At 46.0% G+C, this 20,486-nt stretch overlaps 1 protein-coding gene across 1 annotated transcript in view; it reads right to left on the bottom strand.

Annotated features, from left to right (window-relative positions):
• LOC124805489 (luciferin 4-monooxygenase-like) overlaps positions 1-19,766 on the bottom strand; it is a 33,468-nt gene extending 13,702 nt beyond the window's left edge. The window contains exons 1-2 of the mRNA XM_047266053.1: positions 19,671-19,766; positions 10,107-10,370 (exon numbers count right to left, since the gene is read on the bottom strand). Coding sequence (XP_047122009.1) covers positions 10,107-10,370; positions 19,671-19,766 — 360 coding nt within the window. The remainder of the gene's footprint in view (positions 1-10,106; positions 10,371-19,670) is intronic.
• Between the last annotated feature and the right edge of the window lie 720 nt (positions 19,767-20,486).

Here is a 20,486-nt window from a genome sequence, read left to right on the forward strand (position 1 = left end):
GTGAGTAATGATCTACGATTATCTTAATTCAGCCGTGGCGCGGCTGGCGCCAGTGTTCTCGCACTTAGAATGGCTTCCCTGCCAACGATTATAGGCCCACCATCTTTGCGTTCCGCGATTCAGGCCGGTGGTCAGGTGATTAACGGGGAGAGAAAACAGACAGCGGTGTGGATTCGCGGGGTCGGAGGTGGCTTCTTGACGTTTACTGTAAGGTTCAAAAATGGTTCAAATGGCTCTGAGCACTATGGGACTTAAAATTTGACGTCATCAGTCCCCTAGAACTTAGAACTAGTTAAAACTAACTAACCTAAGGACATCACACATCCATGCCCGAGGCAGGATTCGAACCTGCTATCGTAGCGGTCGCACGGTTCCAGACTGTAGCGCCTAGAACCGCTCGGCCACCCCGGCCGACTTACCGTAAGGCCTGTGGTTCGACGCCAGTACGCTATGGGCAGGGTCAGCGAGAGATCCAGGCGGTGATTTGATGGGACCTCGGGTTTGGTATCGCGGTGGTGCACTGCTGTGTTTTGGGGCTTTTCTGCTGCGAGGGCATGTATAGGTTCTTGTTGCTGGCCATTGAAATTGAGATGTGTCTATGCCGTGACGGAGGAAATGTGTTCTGCTCGCCGCTGTTGCATGTGAAAACGCTTCGTCTGCCTCGTGTCTGTGCAGGTAACTACGTGGAGTAAATAGCTGATACCACGGCGACGTCTTGCTCTCACGCGTTGTTGAAAACATTTCGGAATTACTGAATGGCGAAGATATCCCATGTGTGAAGCAAATGAAGCCGTTTGCGCCATAGTAAGGTACTGTTTTATTCTGCTGCAATCTGTGTCAGTTATATGTGCATTTATATGCCCTTCTTTAGTTGCAGAAGTTATAGAAGTGTGTTAACAGAGAGCTACGTGGAAAGGGATGTAAAGTTGAAACCCTTCCAATAAGTGAATACACTCGAACTCTGTATTACTAAAGGTGCCTTTCGATACCAGCACCTACCTTAGGTAATAAGTGTTATTCCGAGGTTGTCATCGTACTGTAAGTAATTATTATACACAAGATTGTTTATTCTGATTATACTAAATGGGAGGTGTAAGGTCGGTTGTGTGCCTCTGTAAATTACTATTGTCTCCTCTGTGTGGCAGTCTAACATTGTCAGTGGCTTCAGTCATTATTCCTGTCATTTCGAGTTTTGTATTCGCGGGTTTGCTTAAGCTGACTCTGTTGAGTTTAACACCTATAAACAGGCAGGTCAAACTGAGTATTCTAGGAGCTCAAGTTGATATTCTATTACGTGGTACCTTAGTTTGTTATAGGTTAGAAGTATTTTACGTGTTATTGATATTTTGCTGTTTGCTTTGTCTAAAGAGTTAGTTCTGTGAAGTAGTCGTTTATATTTTATTAGTGTGTTACGCGTTGTGCCTTTTCATGTAAATTGTTTTTTAGAAGCTACAAATGACTGTGTGTATGTTGCAGGTAGCTGAAACTAACGTGTTCACGGGGGTCGCGCCCTGGCGGAATTGATAGTGGCCCTTTTTACTACGTCACATCCGGCTATCCTCCTTCAATACATTTGTCTCGCTTGTATCGTTACTGCGTTTGTCGAGTGGAATTAGGGCTTACTGCAATTACCTTATATGTTGAAGTTAAGTGTCTCCCTTGCCAGGGCGCGAACCTTCGTGGATATAGTCGTATTCTCATCTGTAAAGATTGATAGCGTTATTCATTTGTTCTCGTCACGTGTATGACTATTTATCCTCTTATATTTAATGTCAGTAAAATGTGTTACCGGGGTCCGAATTGGGACGTTGTATTATCCTCTTGTGGAAATAAATTTAAGTGATTTCATTGCTTTTTTAAGTAGCCTTTAGATGCGTACATTTGGCTCCATGTTTGGTGTTTTTGTGGCTTCCACATTAATTAAAATTACAATAAAGGTAAATTTGGTAACGGAGGGTTTCGTGTATTTATAGTGGCTAAGTGGATCCTAAGGTAAGTGTAGGAACCCTACCATTGATTACTATATTTTTTTAATAATAGAATTCAGCCAATGTAGGCCGTTTACAATCTAAGACAAAGGTAAATGTTTTTTTTCTTTTTGTCTTCCCAGAACTACTTCACGCGGTGGTTGATGACCTGCCTCTGTTCATTTGACATCACCTTCTTAGATTATGACAGGAACCCTCCGAGGGTGGTGGACAGGAAATTTTACAGTATTGATCAGTAGCCTAAGATTTCTCAAGTCCTTTCTTGTCTCTTCCAGCTATCCCGTGGTGTTTTCTAATTTATAAATGACATTAAATTTTTCCTTAATCAACCTATCATTCATTCTGTAAATACGACCGTAAAACTTGAATCTCCTTTTTCTGATTGTGTCTGTCATTTTTTGTATGTTTCTCTATTACTATATAATATTACATAAAAAATTCAAATAAACTTTTTTTCTATGTTCTTATACATCGATGTGACAGAAATCGTGGGATAGCTCCTAATTTTGTGTCGGGCCTCCTTTAGCCCAGCTTTTTACAGCAATTCGACGTCATGCTGTCTCTATAGCCGTCCATAACTGCGAAAGTATTTTCGGTGCAGTACTTTGTGCACGAACTGACCTCTCGGTTATGTCCCATAAGTGTTCAACGGGATTCACATCGGGCGATCTGGGAGGCCAAATCATTCCCTCGAACTGTCCAGAATTTCTTCAAACCAATCGGGAACAATTGTGGCCCGGTAACATGATGCATTGCCAGTCAGTAAAATTCCATTGCTGTTTGGGAACATTAAGTCCATGAAAGGCTGCAAATAGTCTCCAAGCAGCCGAACATAACCATTTCCAGCCAATGATTCGTGTAAACACAGCTCAAACCATTATTCAGCAACCTCCTGCTTGCAGAGAGCCTCGTTGACAGCTTGGGTCCTTGGCTTCGTGGGATATGCGCCACACTCAAACCCTATCATCAACTCTTACCAACTGAAATCGGAACTCATCTCAGTAGGCCACAGTTTTCAGTCGCCTAGCGTCCAACCGACGTGGTCGCCAGCCTAGGACAGGCGTGCTGTTACCAAAGGCACTTCCGTCGCTGCCATACCCCATTGACGCCAAATTTTGCCGCAGTGTGCTAACGGATACGTTCGTCATACGTCCCACAATAATTTATGCGGTTATTTCAAGGAGTGTTGCTTGTCTGTTAGCACTGACAACTGTACGCAAACACCGCTGCTCTCGGTCGTTACGTGAAGGCCGTCAGCCACTGCGTTCTCCATGGTGAGTGGTAATTCCTGAAATCTGGTATTCTCAGCTCACTTTTGATACTGTGGATCTCGGAATATTGAACTCCCTAACGATATCTGAAATGGAATGTCCCATGCGTCTAGCTCCAGTTTGAAGTCTGTTAATTCCCGTTGCGCTGCCAGACTCATGTCGGAAACCTTTCGAGATGAATCACCTGAGTACAAATGACAGCTCCGCCAATGAACTGCCCTTTTATGTCTTGTATGCGCCATATTACCAGCGTCTGTGTATGTACTGTACGTATCGTTACTCCATGACTATTGTCACCTCAGTGTGTGACCGTATGTTATAAAAATGTGTAGTGTCACCGCCTTTGACTCTCGCGTCAATATCAATATTTCTTACTTGATATTGTTGAACAGAAGGCAGTCTACGTTCAGTGCGCACATGATATTTTAACCTTATACATGGTGGTCCATTGATAGTGATCGGGCCAAGTATTTCACGAAATAAGCATCAAACGAAAAAGCTACAAATAACGAAACTCGTCTAGCTTGAAGGGGGAAACCAGATGGCGCTATGGTTGGCTATGGTTGGCCCTCTAGATGGCTCTGCCATAGGTCAAACCGATATCATCTGCGTTTTTTAAAATAGGAACCCCCATTTTTTATTACATATTCGTGTAGTACGTAAAGAAATATGAATTAGTTGGACCACTGTTTTCGTTTTGTGATAGATGGCGCTGTAATAGTCACAAACGTATAAGTATGTCGTATCACTTAACATTCTGCCTGTGCGGACGCTATTTGCTTCGTGATACATTACCCGTGTTAAAATGGACCGTTTACCAATTGCAGAAAAGCCAACCCCAACACCCGCGTCGCCCGCCGACCCTCACCGCCGTGATCACTCGGCTCAGTCCGTCGATCACGGAGGAGGAGGTGTTGGCGGTGCTCAAGGCGAATCCCACGCTGGAGGTGCGGGCGGTCCGCCGCATTTTCAACTCGGCCGGCCCCACCCGCCTTATGCGGGTTTTCTTCGAGGACGCCCCCTCCATTGACCGTCTCCTGAAGGAGGGTGCCCTCCTCTTCAACCAGCGCTATAAGGTCGACCCCTCCTGTTCCGCTCCTCAATCCCTGCGCTGCCAAAGGCGTCTGCACTGTAACGCACACCCAACAGCCGAGTGCCGCGAGGCCCCCACCTGCCCGCATTGTAGGCAAGCGCACTTCCTCCGGCAGTGCCCTAACCTTCAATACCCTCCCTCCTGTAATACCTGCAATCTCCCCCATCCCACCTACTCCCAAAAGTGTAAAGCCCGGCCCCCTCCGACCACTCCTGAACTCACCATCCCTGTCCGTCCTCTGGACGCCCCCACCCCTCCTGGCAATTCCCTTCGTCCCCCCCCCCCCACCGCTGAGGACATCATCAGGTTCCTCACCATTGTCCTACAAAACGTCCACCCTTTCCAGCGCCCTCACACCCTCCAACAGGTCGCCCTCGCCGCCCGTTCCATTTTTCACTTAAAAATGTATGCCACCTACTCCAACAACCAGGCCCATTTCACCTTCTCCCGTCTTGAAACCCTTGTCTAAATCCCTATCATGGCGCGACAGCACCATATCCATTTCAACAATATCCACTCCCTTCCCGCCAACAAGAACCTCTTCCTGCACACCCTTGCCACCCACCGTGTGGATGCCTTCCTCCTCAATGAAACTTTCCTCCAACCCCACCACACCGTCCGCATGTCGTCCTACCTCCTTCACCGCACCGATAATCCCATCCCGATTGCGCGTGGTGGAGTTGCCATTGGTCACCACTGCCAGATCCCGGTTCGGCTCCAACCTCTCCTTCCCGACCCCACTGAACACCTGATCCTTAGCCTCTTCTTCCCCGGCCTTACCGTCACCTTCGCCACCATCTATGTCCGCCATAACGTCCCTATTCCCTTCGACTTCCTCCCCCACATTGACCATACTTTCTCCTCCTACGTGATCGCCGCCGACCTCAACATCCATAGTCGTTCCGCCACCCTGTTACGGCGGTGGCATCGGTTCCTCTCCTCCCTTCAAGGCGACCTCATCCCCATCCCCCATCACACCCGTCCCGAATCCAACTCCACTCCCAATGTTATCCTTTCCTCCCCTAACCTCCTTGGCCACATAACTGTGGATGTCCTGGAGCCTATTCATAGCGACCATCTCCCTGTCCACTTCACCATTTCAGATGGTCGTCGCCCCCACCCCGACCCTCGTAATGACCCTCCCCCATAGTGCGTCCATGACTATTCCTGTGCCAACTGGAATGCCTGCCGGGATACCCTCTCCACCCAGGTCGATAGCCACCCCTTCATCTACCACCACCCTGACGATGTAACCCATGCCGCCTCCTTTCTCCAGCAGACCTTGTCTGACGCCGTGGAGGCCCACGTCCCTACTGTCGCCATCCACCCCCACTGTCCTACCTTACCCCCACAGGCCGTCCTCCTCCTCCATGAATCCCGCCATCTCTACTGTGCCTTCCTCCACACACATGACCCGGACACATTCCGACGCCACCGGCAACTCCAGCGACACATTTGAAATTTGTTCGCGGCTAAGAAACACTGGGACTGGCGACAGACATGCACCCGTTTAAATGCTACCCTACCTATAAACTCGTCCAAGTTCTGGTCAGCCTTCCGTCGCCTTACCGGAACTAAACCCTCCCCCTACTATCCTCTTCTCCATGATGATCACCCCTTCCCTGACACCCTTAGTAAGGCCAATCACTTTGCCTCTTACCTCTCCAATGTCTTTTCCATCCCCAATGATCCCCAGTTCGATTACTCCCTCTTCCCGGATGTCCGCGATCGAACTGACACCTCTGTCCCCCCCCTCGTGCCTGGTTTCCAGTACTTGGACAACATTGCACACACGGAACTCAGTAGGTGACATGATCGTGACCAGGAGCAGTGTTGTATTTCATGCGGAGTGTAGCAATGAGATCCTGTGTAGTGATAGGGGCATTGAGTTCTGTGAGTGCAATGTTGTCCAAGTACTGGAAACCAGTGAAACCAGTGAAACCTTCGTGAAGCTCCTGTCTCTTTCCTCTCCACCCTGGCTAGGCTCTACAATGTAGTCCTGTCCACCGGTTACTACGCCAACCTGTGGAAAACCTTCCATATACTGATGTTCCTTAAACCTGGTAAACCGCCGTCCGCCGCCTCCTCCTACCGTCCCATCAGCCTTACCTTGGTCTTCAGCAAGGTCCTGGAATCTATCCTCACCTGCTGCATCCACCAGCATCTCCACCAGCACCGCCTCCTTCCCGTTACCCAGTGTGGCTTTCGGCCGTCGTTCTCTTCCGACGACCTTCTCCTTCACCTCACTCATCTCCTTTCTGAATAGCTTAATTCCCGTCGCTCCGCAATCTTCCTCTCCCTGGACCTCGAACGTGCTTATGACCGCGTATGGCATTCCGGTCTCCTCTTCAAGCTCCAAAGCTTCATCCTTCCCATTAACTACGTCCATCTGATCGGCTCCTTTCTCTCCCACCGTCCTTCCTACGTCACCATCCATAACACAGATTCCTACACCTTTTTTCCCTCTGCACGTGTGCCCCAAGGCTCCATCCTCTCTCCCCTTCTGTACCTTTTATACACGGCGGACATGCCACCATCGTCACCCCCCGTCCACCTTCTCCAGTTTGCCGATGACCCCGCCTTCCTTGCCCTTGCCTCCACCCTGCAGCGCTCCCAACACCTTCTCCAATCCCATCTTGACCGGTTGACCACTTGGTGTAACCAGTGGTTGCTCAAGGTCAATCCTTCCAAAACCCAGGCGATCATTGTAGGCAAAACCACCCCTTTGTTCCGCCTCCTTGATGTCTATCTCACCATCTATGGCCGTCCTATCACCCTCACCCCCACCCTTAAGTACCTTGGCGTCACCCTCGACCGTCGACTCTCCTGGACCCCCATCTCCGGACAATCCAAGCCAAGGCACGCTCCTGACTCTGTCTCCTCAAGCTCCTTTCCGGCCATACTCCACACCTATAAATCCCTCATCCGCCCTATCCTTTGTTACGCCCATCCGGCCTGGATCTCCACCCCCCCCCCCCTACCTTTTATAAATCCCTTCAAATCCTTGAACGCCATGCTCTCCGCCTTGCCTATCGCATCCGTCTCCCCTCCCCCACGCGGATCCTGTACGATCTCATTCTGTTCCCCCACCTCCTCCTTTTCCTTGAAAGGATACGGATCTTGTACACCTCCTGCAAACTCGATCCTCCTCACCCACTTGTCGCGCCCATCCTCTGCCAACCCCACCTGCTGCCGCGCCTGTATTCCCACGTCCCACCTGGTCTCCATCTCTCCACCTTACCCTCTCCCAAGGTGGCTTCCGCCAGCTCCCCCTCCCTGATGGTCCTCCTCCCCTCCATCTACCCCTCTTATCAACTTTGATTGTCCCCCCACTTCCTATGTCCTTTCCTTTAGGCACCCGCCCTCCCTTCCCCTCCCTTCTCTTTCCTTTTCCCCCAGCCCCCTTCCTCCAACCCTCATCCCCCAGGCTTCCCCTCCCCCTTCCTTCCTTCCCCCTATCATCCCCTGCCCATGGCATCTCTGCTCTCCCCTCTCCCTCTCCCACCCCCCTCATCCTCTCTTGGCAGGTCCCCAGACTCGTACACGCTCAGTGGACTTTCGCGCGCCGGAGATCATCACCATCAGTGCCTCGTGTGTGTGCCTTCGTTTTGTGTTTAGTGTTCTTTCGCCGTCACGCCTCCACTGTTCACGTGTGCCCTCGCAGTCATCCGTGTTATGTGCGCCGTGGCAACAAGTGTTGGTGTTTTTTTTTTTATCGTCCAGCGTGCACAGGCTTCATGTTTATTGTTTTTTGTATCTAAATTTTTTGCCCGCCGTTTTTATTGTATTGTCTGTGTCACCTATATATCTTATTGTACCACTTAAAGCTGAAGAGCAGCGTAATATGCTGCTGACATCCAGCCTGTATGAGGTGATTAAAATTACAATAAAGAAAAAAAAAATTGCGGATAAGGTCGATATCGTGTTGATGTTGGCTATTGTGATCAAAGTGCCCAACGGGCGTGTGCTATGTATGCTGCTCGGTATCCTGGACGACATCATCCAAGTGTCCGGACCGTTCGCCGGTTAGTTACGTTATTTAAGGAAACAGGAAGTGTTCAGCCACATGTGAAACGTCAACCACGACCTGCAACCAATGATGATGCCCAAGTAGGTGTTTTAGCTGCTGTCGCGGCTAATCCGCACATCAGTAGCAGACGAATTGCGCGAGAATCGAGGATCTCAAAAATGTCTTTGTTGAGAATGCTATATCAACATCGATTGTACCCGTACCACATTTCTATGCACCAGGAATTGCATGGCGATGACTTTGAACGCCGTGTACAGTTCTGCCACTGGGCACAAGAGAAATTACGGGACGATGACAGATTTTTTGCACGCGTTTTATTTAGCTACGAAGCGTTATTCACCTACAGCGGTAGCGTAAACCGGCATAATATGCGCTATTGGGCAACGGAAAATACACGATGGCTGCGACAAGTGGAACATCAGCGACATTGGTGGGTTAATGTATGGTGCGACATTGTGGCAGGAAGGATAATTGGCCCCCATTTTATCGGTGGCAATCTAAATGGTGCAATGCATGCTGCTTTCCTACGTAATGTTCCACCGATGTTACTACAAGATGTTTCACTGCATGACAGAATTGCGATGTACTTCCAACATGATGGATGTCCGGCACATAGCTCGCGTGCGGTTGAAGCGGTATTGATTAGCATATTTCATGACAGGTGGATTAGTTGTCGAAGCACGTTCTCCGGATCTGATGTCCCCGGATTTCTTTCTGTTGGGAAAGTTGATTTGCTATCGTGATCCACCGACAATGCCTGACAACATGCGTCAGCGCATTGTCAATGCAAGTGCGAACCTTACGGAAGGCGAACTACTTGCTGTTGTGTGGAATGTCGTTACACGTATTGCCAAATGCATTGAGGTTGACGGACATCATTTTGAGCATTTATTGCATTAATGTGGTATCTACAGGTAATGACGCTGTAACAGCATGCGTTCTCAGAAATGATAAGTACACAAAGGTACATGTATCACATTGGAACAACCGATATAAAATGTTCAAACGTACCTACGTTCTGTATTTTAATTAAAAAAACCCCGGTTTTAAAACGCGATACAAATATCCACCCAGCCTGATGGAAGTGGTCGATTTCTTGGAAAGTAAATAAATGTGTTTTCATCAAGATTTTGGTGTCTATACCTCACATTTCCCGTCAGAGGCCATCTCAGTATTCGCGGAAAAGCGAGTAGGTCAAGGCAGGCCACCTGCTTGCCGTAAACGTTCCTGTATTTGACTTCTTTTCCAGAGCCTAACTGCTTCACCTCACATCGCAGGTTTTGTTGGAGAACTTGTTTGGGAACTTTCTGGGTAGATACCATATGTACATAGCCCATGGTGCTTGAAATTACAGTGAAATTCGCAGTTAATAACATAAGTAGTAATATTAGCGAAAGAGTTAGGGACTTGCTTCGATTTTAATGTTCTCGTAACAGAAATGAACGATTTCCGACTCTATAAAAGCATATGTTCCTATATCAAACTACTCACACTAAGTATTCTCTGCCTTTAAAAATGTTTCGTGGGAGTTGTATCTACGGAGGTATGAAAAGCGGAATAAGAGACTAATACAAAGAAATGACTTCACTTACTTCACGAGTACGTAAACTGAAGGAAAAGTTTGTAATCAAAGAGCTGATGCTAGGATAACTTACCCGGATTAGTCTTTTGTGTATAACAAATGAGCGAGTACTGATGGACAGAAAGTCTTGAGCTGCACATACCTTGACTTCGACGTTCCGCCTCGGTTGTCCCACGGAACCTAGCGGCGTAGGCTTTGTATAGTCGCAGCCCATGGTCATGAGCATTTCCGTCATGCCGTACACCTGCGCTACCGTGACGTTGTACTTGCTCTGCACCTCCGCTTGCGTGGCAGGGTCCATCACTGACCCTCCGAACATGATGAACTTCAGTGGAGACAGGTCAGGCCGGGGGTTCATTTTGCATAACCTCACCCCGAAGTATGGAGGCATGATCGTGTTAACTACCTGCAAACAGTTATTGTGATACTGACATTAACTTAGAGTAAAAGGAAAGAATGATGTAGTATATTTTTTAGTTTAAGTAAAACATACCTATAACCTGTTGCCAAAAATCTGTGTCAATCCTTTCAACCAGCCCTTAAGAGTGTGATAAATGTATATGTTGGTTGTGAATCGTCTCCCACCAAAGCCCTTCGTAAGTGCGCAGGTTTGAGCTCTGGGACACAGCGTAAAATTTGACGTGTTCTGATTCACAGTCAGAAATCTGTGATCCATTTTCCAGTCAGTGAGGTAGCACTTAATTTTCAGGCTATTCTCAAGTGATACTGACATTCAGCAAGCCGTCATGGTACTACTGCAGAATTTTAACAATATTTCTTGTGTATATCTCCGACTTAAATAAGCTGTTTGGACATGCTCACTGAGTTTAATAACATATGATAAATCGAATCATGCACTTGAAGCTTTTGCTTTATGTCATCGACACAACTATCAAGAGACAAAATCAGTTGCAAGCATTTATTACATTCAGAGTATAATGAAGACATTTTATATATTTTACAGGTACTGGAGGAAGAGAGTAGGTTTTGTACTGTTTAAAGTGAAATCTAAAACAATGTTTTAGGAAGCTGAGACGCCAACCTACGTATAACAAGGTAAGGAAGTTTATAGAATGTATGAACGTAATATGTTACCCATTCAGAATGACTGCAATGTCAAGGAAGAATTCGCTCTAAATAGCTGAGCTACTACAGTGCCTAATGTCGCTACATCAGAAATGTAGAAGAGGTATGTGCCATCACCAGCCAAACTTGGGAAGCTGCGCCATAGTTTTGATACTAAGTTTCTCCTTTAAAGTGAATTGATAAGATTGAGGAAACTGTTGCCAACAGTTTTCGCAGGTCCTGAGTTCAACCCAAAACTGAAGACAGGGAATAGGCTTGCAGTTGGCGATAGGTAATAGTATATGACACCAGGCACTAGAGCCAACGAACTAGCAGAATTGGAAAAATCGGTCCTCGTCCTACAACCGACCTTAAGAAACCTCGGGTCCGATTACTGCTTAGATGGGTACCCTCTGAGTACGCCAGGCGCTATTGGCTCACAGACACGTAAGTCAGCAAAGTGGCGTTCAATTGGGAAGACTTGGCACCAAGACGGTGGCCATACGGCGTTGTTATTACGGCAGTGTTTGGTTCAAAGGAGAAATTCAATCAAGCATAAAGAACATGAGAGTGAACAAATGTAAAACTCCTCCTACAACAGCAACTGGATGGCTCACAAACACGAAAATCTAAATTGTAATCGAAATACTAGCTATGGCGTCAATAGCGGCAGTCGTTTGAAAATCAATAGGTCTAAGGAATATGCATCAACACAATAATGGAAAAGATGATTGCATACAATTCCTGGTCAGCTGAAAACCTGTCGGCATGACTTGCAGAGTCTGACGTCGGATTCGATCAACTTTATTTCCCAAACGTTAACCACTCAGTTCCGACACAAACACTGTAAGCATCATTTGCAGTTACATACAGTGGAGAGTTACGAGCATGATGTGACTGCCATGGCTGTATGAAATAATTTTAATTTACCTAACTGTATACAGTCATGAGCAATTGAAGTGGAGACACGCACTACCCAACTCTACCGTCTGTCGCGTTGCGATACCGCCACCGAAAGCGGCGGAGTGTCACCGTGACCCCTCAACCAAAGTCGACATATAACTGACAAAGATCGGCGTATGTCCTACCTCAAGTCATTCGGACACCATTGGGAGCTGATACGATAGTGCACTGTTTACGGGGTGACGTAATTCAATAAAGAGAAAGGAACCAAGGAGGTAAGAAAGATTGTAGTGTAAAGACGAGATCATGAAAGACGAAGCACAAACTCATACCCTGTGTGTGTGAAATCTTATGGGACTTAACTGCTAAGGTCATCAGTCACTAAGCTGACACACTACTTAACCTAAAGTATCCGAAGGACAAACACACACACCTATGCCCGAGGGAGGACTCGAACCTCCGCTGGGACCAGCCACACAGTCCATGACTGCAGCGCCTCAGACCGCTCGGCTAATCCCGCGCGGCCAGAAACTCATACTGAGGAACGACGGAGAACGGAATCGGCCGTATCTTTTCGAGAGGAACCGACCAAGCACTTGCCTTAAGCTGTGTAGGGAAACCACCGAAAAATACAAATGCGTAACTCCTGGAAGAAGATTAGAACCCTTTTTCACGAATACGAATTTACTGCGTTACCACTGAGCCTTAACGGCTGGCTGCGCATGATCACATTTTCGGTGAGTGTATCTTCCGGATGTGAGAGATGGCGAAAGACCTACCTGTGGTCCGATTTTTAAACCATATAAAGATCTACACGAGTCTATCTGAATACCACAAACAACTACTCGGTGTATTAAGACAAGAAGCATAGTTTTTTTTTTCGTGGTAAAAAGAGAATTTTGGTGTGGTCGAAGAGACACTAAGGCTTGCGACACGCTTGCGAAGGAGGAACTGGGCAACTAAGTACTACGTGTAGGCCCAATCTAGAAAGTGAGGCTGCGAGTTACATCCAGTTGGAAAAGAAAACTGCGCCTTTCCTAGCGTCATGCGGAATACTGCCGACCGTTCCATTACGACCGTGCTCTCTCCCTGACGAGTATCTCAGGAAGTTTTTAGTGGCGGTATTCCGCCTTCCTTCAACATTAGACAGCGACTCCATCGGAAACCCTGGACTGAATCACTTCTGTGCAAGAACGGCTGGCCTTAGTGATTGCAGCTGGCCTGAGTGGCCGAGCGGTTCTAGGCGCTACCGTCTGGAACCGCGCCACCGGTACGGTCGCAGGTTCGAATCCTGCCTCGGCATGGATGTGTGTGACGTCCTTAGGTTAGTTAGGTTTAAGTAGTTCTAAGTTCTAGGGGACTGATGACCTCAGAAGTTAAGTCCCATAGTGCTCAGAGCCATTTAAAATTTTTTTAGTGATTGCAAACCACATCTCGTTTCGAATCCAGTCAAATGTGAACAATAATTACCTATTAGTACGAAGTAAAAACTATACAGGGTGAGTCACCTAAGATTACCGCTGGATATATTTCGTAAACCACATCAAATACTGACGAATCGATTCCACAGACCGAACGTGAGGATAGGGGCTAGTGTAATTGGTTAATACAAACCATAAAAAAATGCACGGAAGTATGTTTTTTAACACAAACCTACGTCTTTTTAAATGGAACCCCGTTATTTTTGTTAGCACATCTGAACATATAAACAAATACGTAATCAGTGCCGTTTGTTGCATTGTAAAATGTTAATTACATCCGGAGATATTGTAACCTAAAGTTGACGCTTGAGTACCACTCCTCCGCTGTTCGATCGTGTGTATCGGAGAGCACCGAATTACGTAGGGATCCAAAGGGAACGGTGATGGACCTTAGGTACAGAAGAGACTGGAACAGCACATTACGTCCACATGCGAACACCTTTTTATTGGTCTTTTTCACTGACGCACATGTACATTACCATGAGGGGTGAGGTACACGTACACACGTGGTTTCCGTTTTCAATTACGGAGTGGAATAGAGTGTGTCCCGACATGTCAGGCCAATAGATGATCAATGTAGTGGCCATCATTTGCTGCACACAGTTGCAATTTCTGGCGTAATGAATGTCGTACACGCCGCAGTACATCTGGTGTAATGTCGCCGCAGGCTGCCACAATACGTTGTTTCATATCCTCTGGGGCCGTAGGCACATCACGGTACACATTCTCCTTTAACGTACCTCACAGAAAGAAGTCCAGAGGTGTAAGATCAGGAGAACGGGCTGGCCAATTTATGCGTCCTCCACGTCCTAAGAAACGCCCGTCGGACATTCTGTCAAGGGTCAGCCTAGTGCTAATTGCGGAATGTGCAGGTGCACCATCATGCTGGTACCACCTACGTTGACGAGTTTCCAGTGGGACACACTCTATTCCACTTCGTAATTGAAAACGGAAACCACGTGTGTACGTTTATCTCACCCCTCATGGTAATGCACATGTGCGTCAGTGAAAAAGACCAATAAAAAGGTGTTAGCATGTGGACGTAATGTGCTGTTCCAGTATCTTCTGTACCTAAGGTCCATCACCGTTCCCTTTGGATCCCTACATAATTCGGTGCTCTCCGATACACACGATCGAACAGCGGAGGAGTGGTACTCAAGCGTCAACTTTAGGTTACAATATCTCCGGATGTAATTAACATTTTACAATGCAACAAACTGCACTGATTACGTATTTGTTTATATGTTCAGATGCGCTAACAAAACTAACGGGGTTCCATTTAAAAACGTAGGTTTGTGTTAAAAAACATAATTCCGTGCATTTTTTTATGGTTGGTTAATACAAATTACACTAGCCCCTCTCCTCACGTTCGGTCTGTGGAATCGATTCGTCAGTATTTGATGTGGTTTACGAAATATATCCAGCGGTAACGTTATGTGACTCACCCTGTATTTCTTGCGGGTTCACAGTCTCGCAAAATTCTCTGAAAGACACCATTTTTGATGACTGATCATACGTTTATTAAAAATCCACCAATTGCAGTGTCAACTATTTGGTCGTTTTCAAGTGAGTAACAACTGCAAACATTACATACACAGCGTTAAACGCATTGTTAAGATGCTGCATACATATCTGACAGTAGGGTTCGAGAAAATCGATTGAAAGAGACAATATATCACTTACGTGCTGTGAAAACAACAAGTAGTCCTCAGTAAAAGCAATAAAAATCATATGAGTCTCTAGTGTACGTGTCAACCACAGACACACACACTACCTAAAGAAAGCATAAAATGCTTTAATATGTTACGAGAATACAACGTAAAACACACAAATGATTGCAACACTGTTCGCTAAATTTACCGTTATGTCACAGACGAAATATCAGCACATGAAATAAAAATCTTGCTTGCAGTACATCAGTGGGGTAGCGAACATAACTGGCACCCGCGATAACACTACTGCCAACACCCCCCCCCCCCCTTACGTGGATCGGGGCACAACACAAAACACAACGTTGGCAGCCCCCCCCCCTCCTCCTCCTCTCCTCATGGCCTGGGGAACCTGGTACGACACTACATTTTACTGACACTCCCCCTGCCCCCTCCAGAAACACGTATAGTAATATACACAATTTAATTTGATAATAATATATTTTCCGTAAAATCTTGTTTGTCTTGGAGACCAATTGGCGCCCCTCTGCAAGTGGAACCCAGCACATGATAGACCCCCACCCCCTTGCACACACACCCTCCCATCCCCACCCCGCCTCCCACCACCCAACCTCCTTGCAACGCCACTGCTGCACATTCCAGTAACAACATTTGATTGAGGATGTTGCTCTTTTACCGTGTTTGATATGGTGATTGTGTAAAAAGTACTTACATTTCTTTACGACGTTACGCATGGACGTGGCCCATACTGAAGACTCCTTCCTATACGTAAGATGTTATATGGCGTGTTCACTGCAGCATTATGAAGTGTTTTACACGTACTCAAATGAATGAGATTCCTTTCCATAATATGTATGGCTGCTTTTTTATGCTTGTCTGTTTATGCTTTTGTGTCAAGATATTTTTTTTTATTTTATTTGACTTTTTAACTGACGTGTTCATTGTATTATCACAAAGTGCCTTACTTGTTACACTACTGGCCATTAAATTGCTACATCACAAAGATGAAGTTCTACAGACGCGAAATTTAACCGACAGGAAGAAGATGCTGTGATATGCAAATGATTAGCTTTTCACAGCATTCACACAAGGCTGGCGCCGGTGGCGACACCTACAACGTGCTGACATGAGGAATGTTTCCAACCGATTTCTCATACACAAACAGCAGTTGACCGGCGTTGCTTGGTGAAACATTGTAGTGATGCCTCGTCTAAGGAAGAGAAATGCGTAGCATCACGTTTCCGACTTTGATAAAGGTCGGATTGTGGCCTGTCGCAGTTGCGGTTTATCGTACCGCGATATTGCTGCTCGCGTTGGTCGAGATCCAATGACTGTTAGCAGAAATTGGATCGGTGGGTTCAGGAGGGTAATACAGAACGCCGTGCTGGGTCCCAACGGCCTCGTATCACTAGCAGTCGAGATGACAGGCATCTTATCCGCATGGCTGTAATGGATCGTGCAGCTATGTCTCTATCCCTGAGTCAACAGATGGGGACGTTTGCAACACAAAACCATCTGTACGAACAGTTCGACGACGTTTGCAGCAGCATGAACTGTCAGCTCCGAGACCATGGCCGCGGTTACCCTTGACGCTGCGTCACAGACAGGAAAACCTGCGATGGTGTACTCGACGATGAACCTGGGTGCAGGAATGGCAAAACTTCATTTTTCGGATGAATCCAGGTTCTGTTTACAGCATCATGATGGTCGCATCCGTGTTTGGTGACATCGCGGTGAACGCACATTGGAAGCGTGTATTCGTCATCGCCATACTGGCGTATCACCCGGCGTGATGGTATGGGGTGCCATTGGTTACACGTCTCGGTCACCTCTTGTTCGCATTGACAGCACTTTGACCAATGGAAGTTACATTTCAGATGTTTACGACCCGTGTCTCTACCCTTCATTCCATCCCTGCAAAACCCTACATTTCAGGAGGATAATGCACGACCGCATGTTTCAGGTCCTGTACGGACCTCTCTGGATACAGAAAATGTTCGACTGCTGCCCTGGCCAGCACCTTCTCCAGATCTCCCACCAATTGAAAACGTGTTGTCATTTGTGACCGAGCACCTGGCTCATCACAATACGCTCTTAATGAACTGTGGTATAGCGTTGAAGCTGCGTGGGCAGCTGTACCTGTACACGCCACCCAAGCTCTGTTTGACTCAATGCCCAGGCGTATCAAGGCCGTTATTACGGCCAGAGGTGGTTGTTCTGGGTACTGATTTCTCAGGATCTATGCACCCAATTTGCGTAAAAATGTAATCACATGTCAGTTCTAGTATAATATGTTTGTCCAATGAATACCCGTTTGTCATCTACATTTCTTTTTGGTGCAGCAATTTTAATGGCCAGTAGTGTATTTGGATGAAACTCTTTACCGTTAATAATATCATTGTTGTGCTTATGTATCCAACACTCAAGCATGTAATTTCACTGTTTGTCGGCGCTGTGGCGATCTGCCCTGGTATTATGCAAATTTCGGATAACTATGTAATACGAGAACATTTTGCACCTATGTGTTGTTATTGCATATGTCTTCACAATTATGTGCTGCTGAAGGTATTCGCTCGTTTATGAGTATGTGCGTTTCTTGTCTGATAATAAAGTTTAATTGACCTCGGTTTATCATCACCATAAGATTAGGACCTACGAATATGTTTCTCTATGCTGGCAGAAGTTGTGTATGATGGCGCCTGCGTGAGGGGCCGGCGTTCTAGTCTTTGGCGATGGCCTATGCTGGCTGGAGCTCTTTTTTCCACCTGTTTTTGACCGTACACTATTCGTTAACCGACATGTGCAGTGATCATTCTCCTTTACGTGCACTTATCCTGTCTGTCAAGTAACAGTAAATTTAGTGAAGAGTGTTGCGCTTATTTGTGCGATTTACTACGCGTCCCCGTAGCATAATGACGCATTGTATACTGTATTTAGATGGTGTATATGACCAGGCTGGCACGAGCACTAGAGTCTGACATCATTTTATTCATTTTACTAATGTGTATTGCTGTGTTTACAGCACACAACTAATTATTTGTCTCTTTTAATCAAGATTTTCGTAACTCCATTGCAAGAAATGTATGTCTTATGTTAATGGTATCTTTAAATCTGTATCTAAACTGCTTGCAGTTTTTATCCACTTGAAAATGAGCGGAAGACTGAAACTGCAAAAGTGGATCTTTGACAAACGTACAGTCAATGGCGAAAGGTTCGCTATGTCACAAAACACATTTGTTTCATTTATTTTCTTTCGCAAGCTAGTTTCAGTGACAATATCAACATTACCATCAGTGGTTTTTTTTTTACTCTAAAACATGCAAAATTAGCTTCGTTATAAACATTACTGTTTGGTTCCAAATGTTGTATTTCGTGAATACTTTTATTATGCCTTATTTAATTAAGGTCACGGCATGCTTTCTCCATTTGTTGCCGTTGTTTCCGACATATTTGCCGTGTTTAGTTTCCTTTTCTTCGGCGTCCAGCATGTCATCTGCAACTGTATAAGCGGCTGTTATTAACAAATATGAAAAAATGAACTTATATTCGTCAGCGTTATGCTATTGGGAACTGTGGTTGTTTTATAGATACAGCTTTGGTGCCGACAACATCGTTACGTATTTTCTCATGTACTCATGTTCTTTGGACGTCTTGCAGCTGCTTTTAAACACAGAAAAACGTAACTTTTACAACTTGGTCATAATTCAAAACGTTACAACATCATTCGGTTCGCGCGTGTCGCAAGAATCTTGTGAGATAGTTGTGTGTTGTTTAAGTGTTGTTTTTCATTTATTACGTTTTTCCCAACCGCTACAGCCTTTTGTATGTAATAATTTCTTTTAGTTGTTAGTTTTTGGTGTAAATTGTTGCCGTGTCATAATTTAATTTATGTAATACATCCTTTTCGATATCAATGTATTAGAAATTCTGTGAATGGATGATGTTCGAGGCCCACCAAATGTCGTGTGATTTTTGACGCAGACGAGCTTCATCAACGGCAGTGGTAACTTTCCAGACAAGTTGTTTTTCCATGTTTCGAGCCTCCAATTACGTTGTTATCTCGTAACCGCACTGACCTCTGTCACCTGTGACGTAAGGGGACGGGGTCTGCATCTTCCCCTATAGCGAGGACGTTGTTTTCGGAAGATATGGCTTCCGCACACCAGCAATGAACTGGCGAGCAGGTTGCTCCTCTGTAGCCCGTCTCTCTACAGCTGCATCGAGCGGTAGTTGACGGTGACGTCTGTAATTATCACTCCATAATCGGCTTGTTACCCGGAACAGAGATCCTCGTGATGCATTCTGGACAAACTGGGGCATGGAAAGCCAAAAGACTGTACGATTTCACATCTGGAGTAGCCCACGTGTCGCAAATAGATAATTGGCCTAACATCACGTGTCTTCTTGTTCTGCATTCGACTGTCGCTCCGAAACAGATACGAGATACAATGAAATTAAAGTCACGTAGCACGCCCTATCATTCGCATTCCCAGGCGCTCTCTCTCTCTCCAATTCAGGATTTATTTCTAAATCTATCGATCACATGTACATATTTGTAGAAATCAAACTTATGTTAAAGGAACTTACGTTGTACTCTCGCAGGACCTTCAGAAACAGCTGTTCGTTGAATCTAAGCAAGGCAACGATCTTAGCCCCAGAGTTGAGGCACAGTAAGTGCACCATTATTGACGAAACCCAGAAGACAGGCGACATAAGCAGGAACGAGCCAAAAGCAGCGTTTATCATCATTCCTTCCTCGCTGTAAATCAGAAAACAGCATTTCAGTGTTAACCACACAGTGACTTTTATTCTCTAGCCATTACAATAACCAATAACCAGCTGACAAGGCCGCAAAGGAATGGTTTTGTAGTCAAAAATTTGAGTTAGCAAGATTCAGAGGAAAGAGCTGCGCATTTAATGTGAATGATATTTTTTGGTAGCAGAAGAATCAAAATACATCCCTGAAGGAATAAAGGTCGGTTCAGGAGCTCTTGAGTGGCGCTGGAATTGTGAGGAAGCTGGGACAAGAGGAGCGCAGTGGGGCACAAAATGGGACAGCGGTTTGGAAAGATAAAATGCAGGTTAGAATTTAACGTCTTGTCAGTCACGTTTGGAACTGGTTCTTCCTAAACAAAAGTAGTTTCTTCACATAGCCTGAACCTCGCTTGATAGATATGTGTCTGAGAAACATTTGAAGGCACTCTCTTTCGATGGCTCTCTCTGCAAGTTTAATTTCACGGATCATTGGACGAGATGAAGGCGCTACAGTCTGGAACCGCGCGACCACTACGGTCGCAGGTTCGAATCCTGCCTCGGGCATGGATGTGTGTGATGTCCTTAGGTTAGTTAGGCTTAAGTAGTTCTAAGTTCTAGGGGACTGATGACCTCAGAAGTTAAGTCCCG

Source organism: Schistocerca piceifrons, chromosome 7 (genome assembly GCF_021461385.2).
Source record: "Schistocerca piceifrons isolate TAMUIC-IGC-003096 chromosome 7, iqSchPice1.1, whole genome shotgun sequence".
Classification (NCBI taxonomy): Eukaryota; Metazoa; Arthropoda; class Insecta; order Orthoptera; family Acrididae; genus Schistocerca; species Schistocerca piceifrons.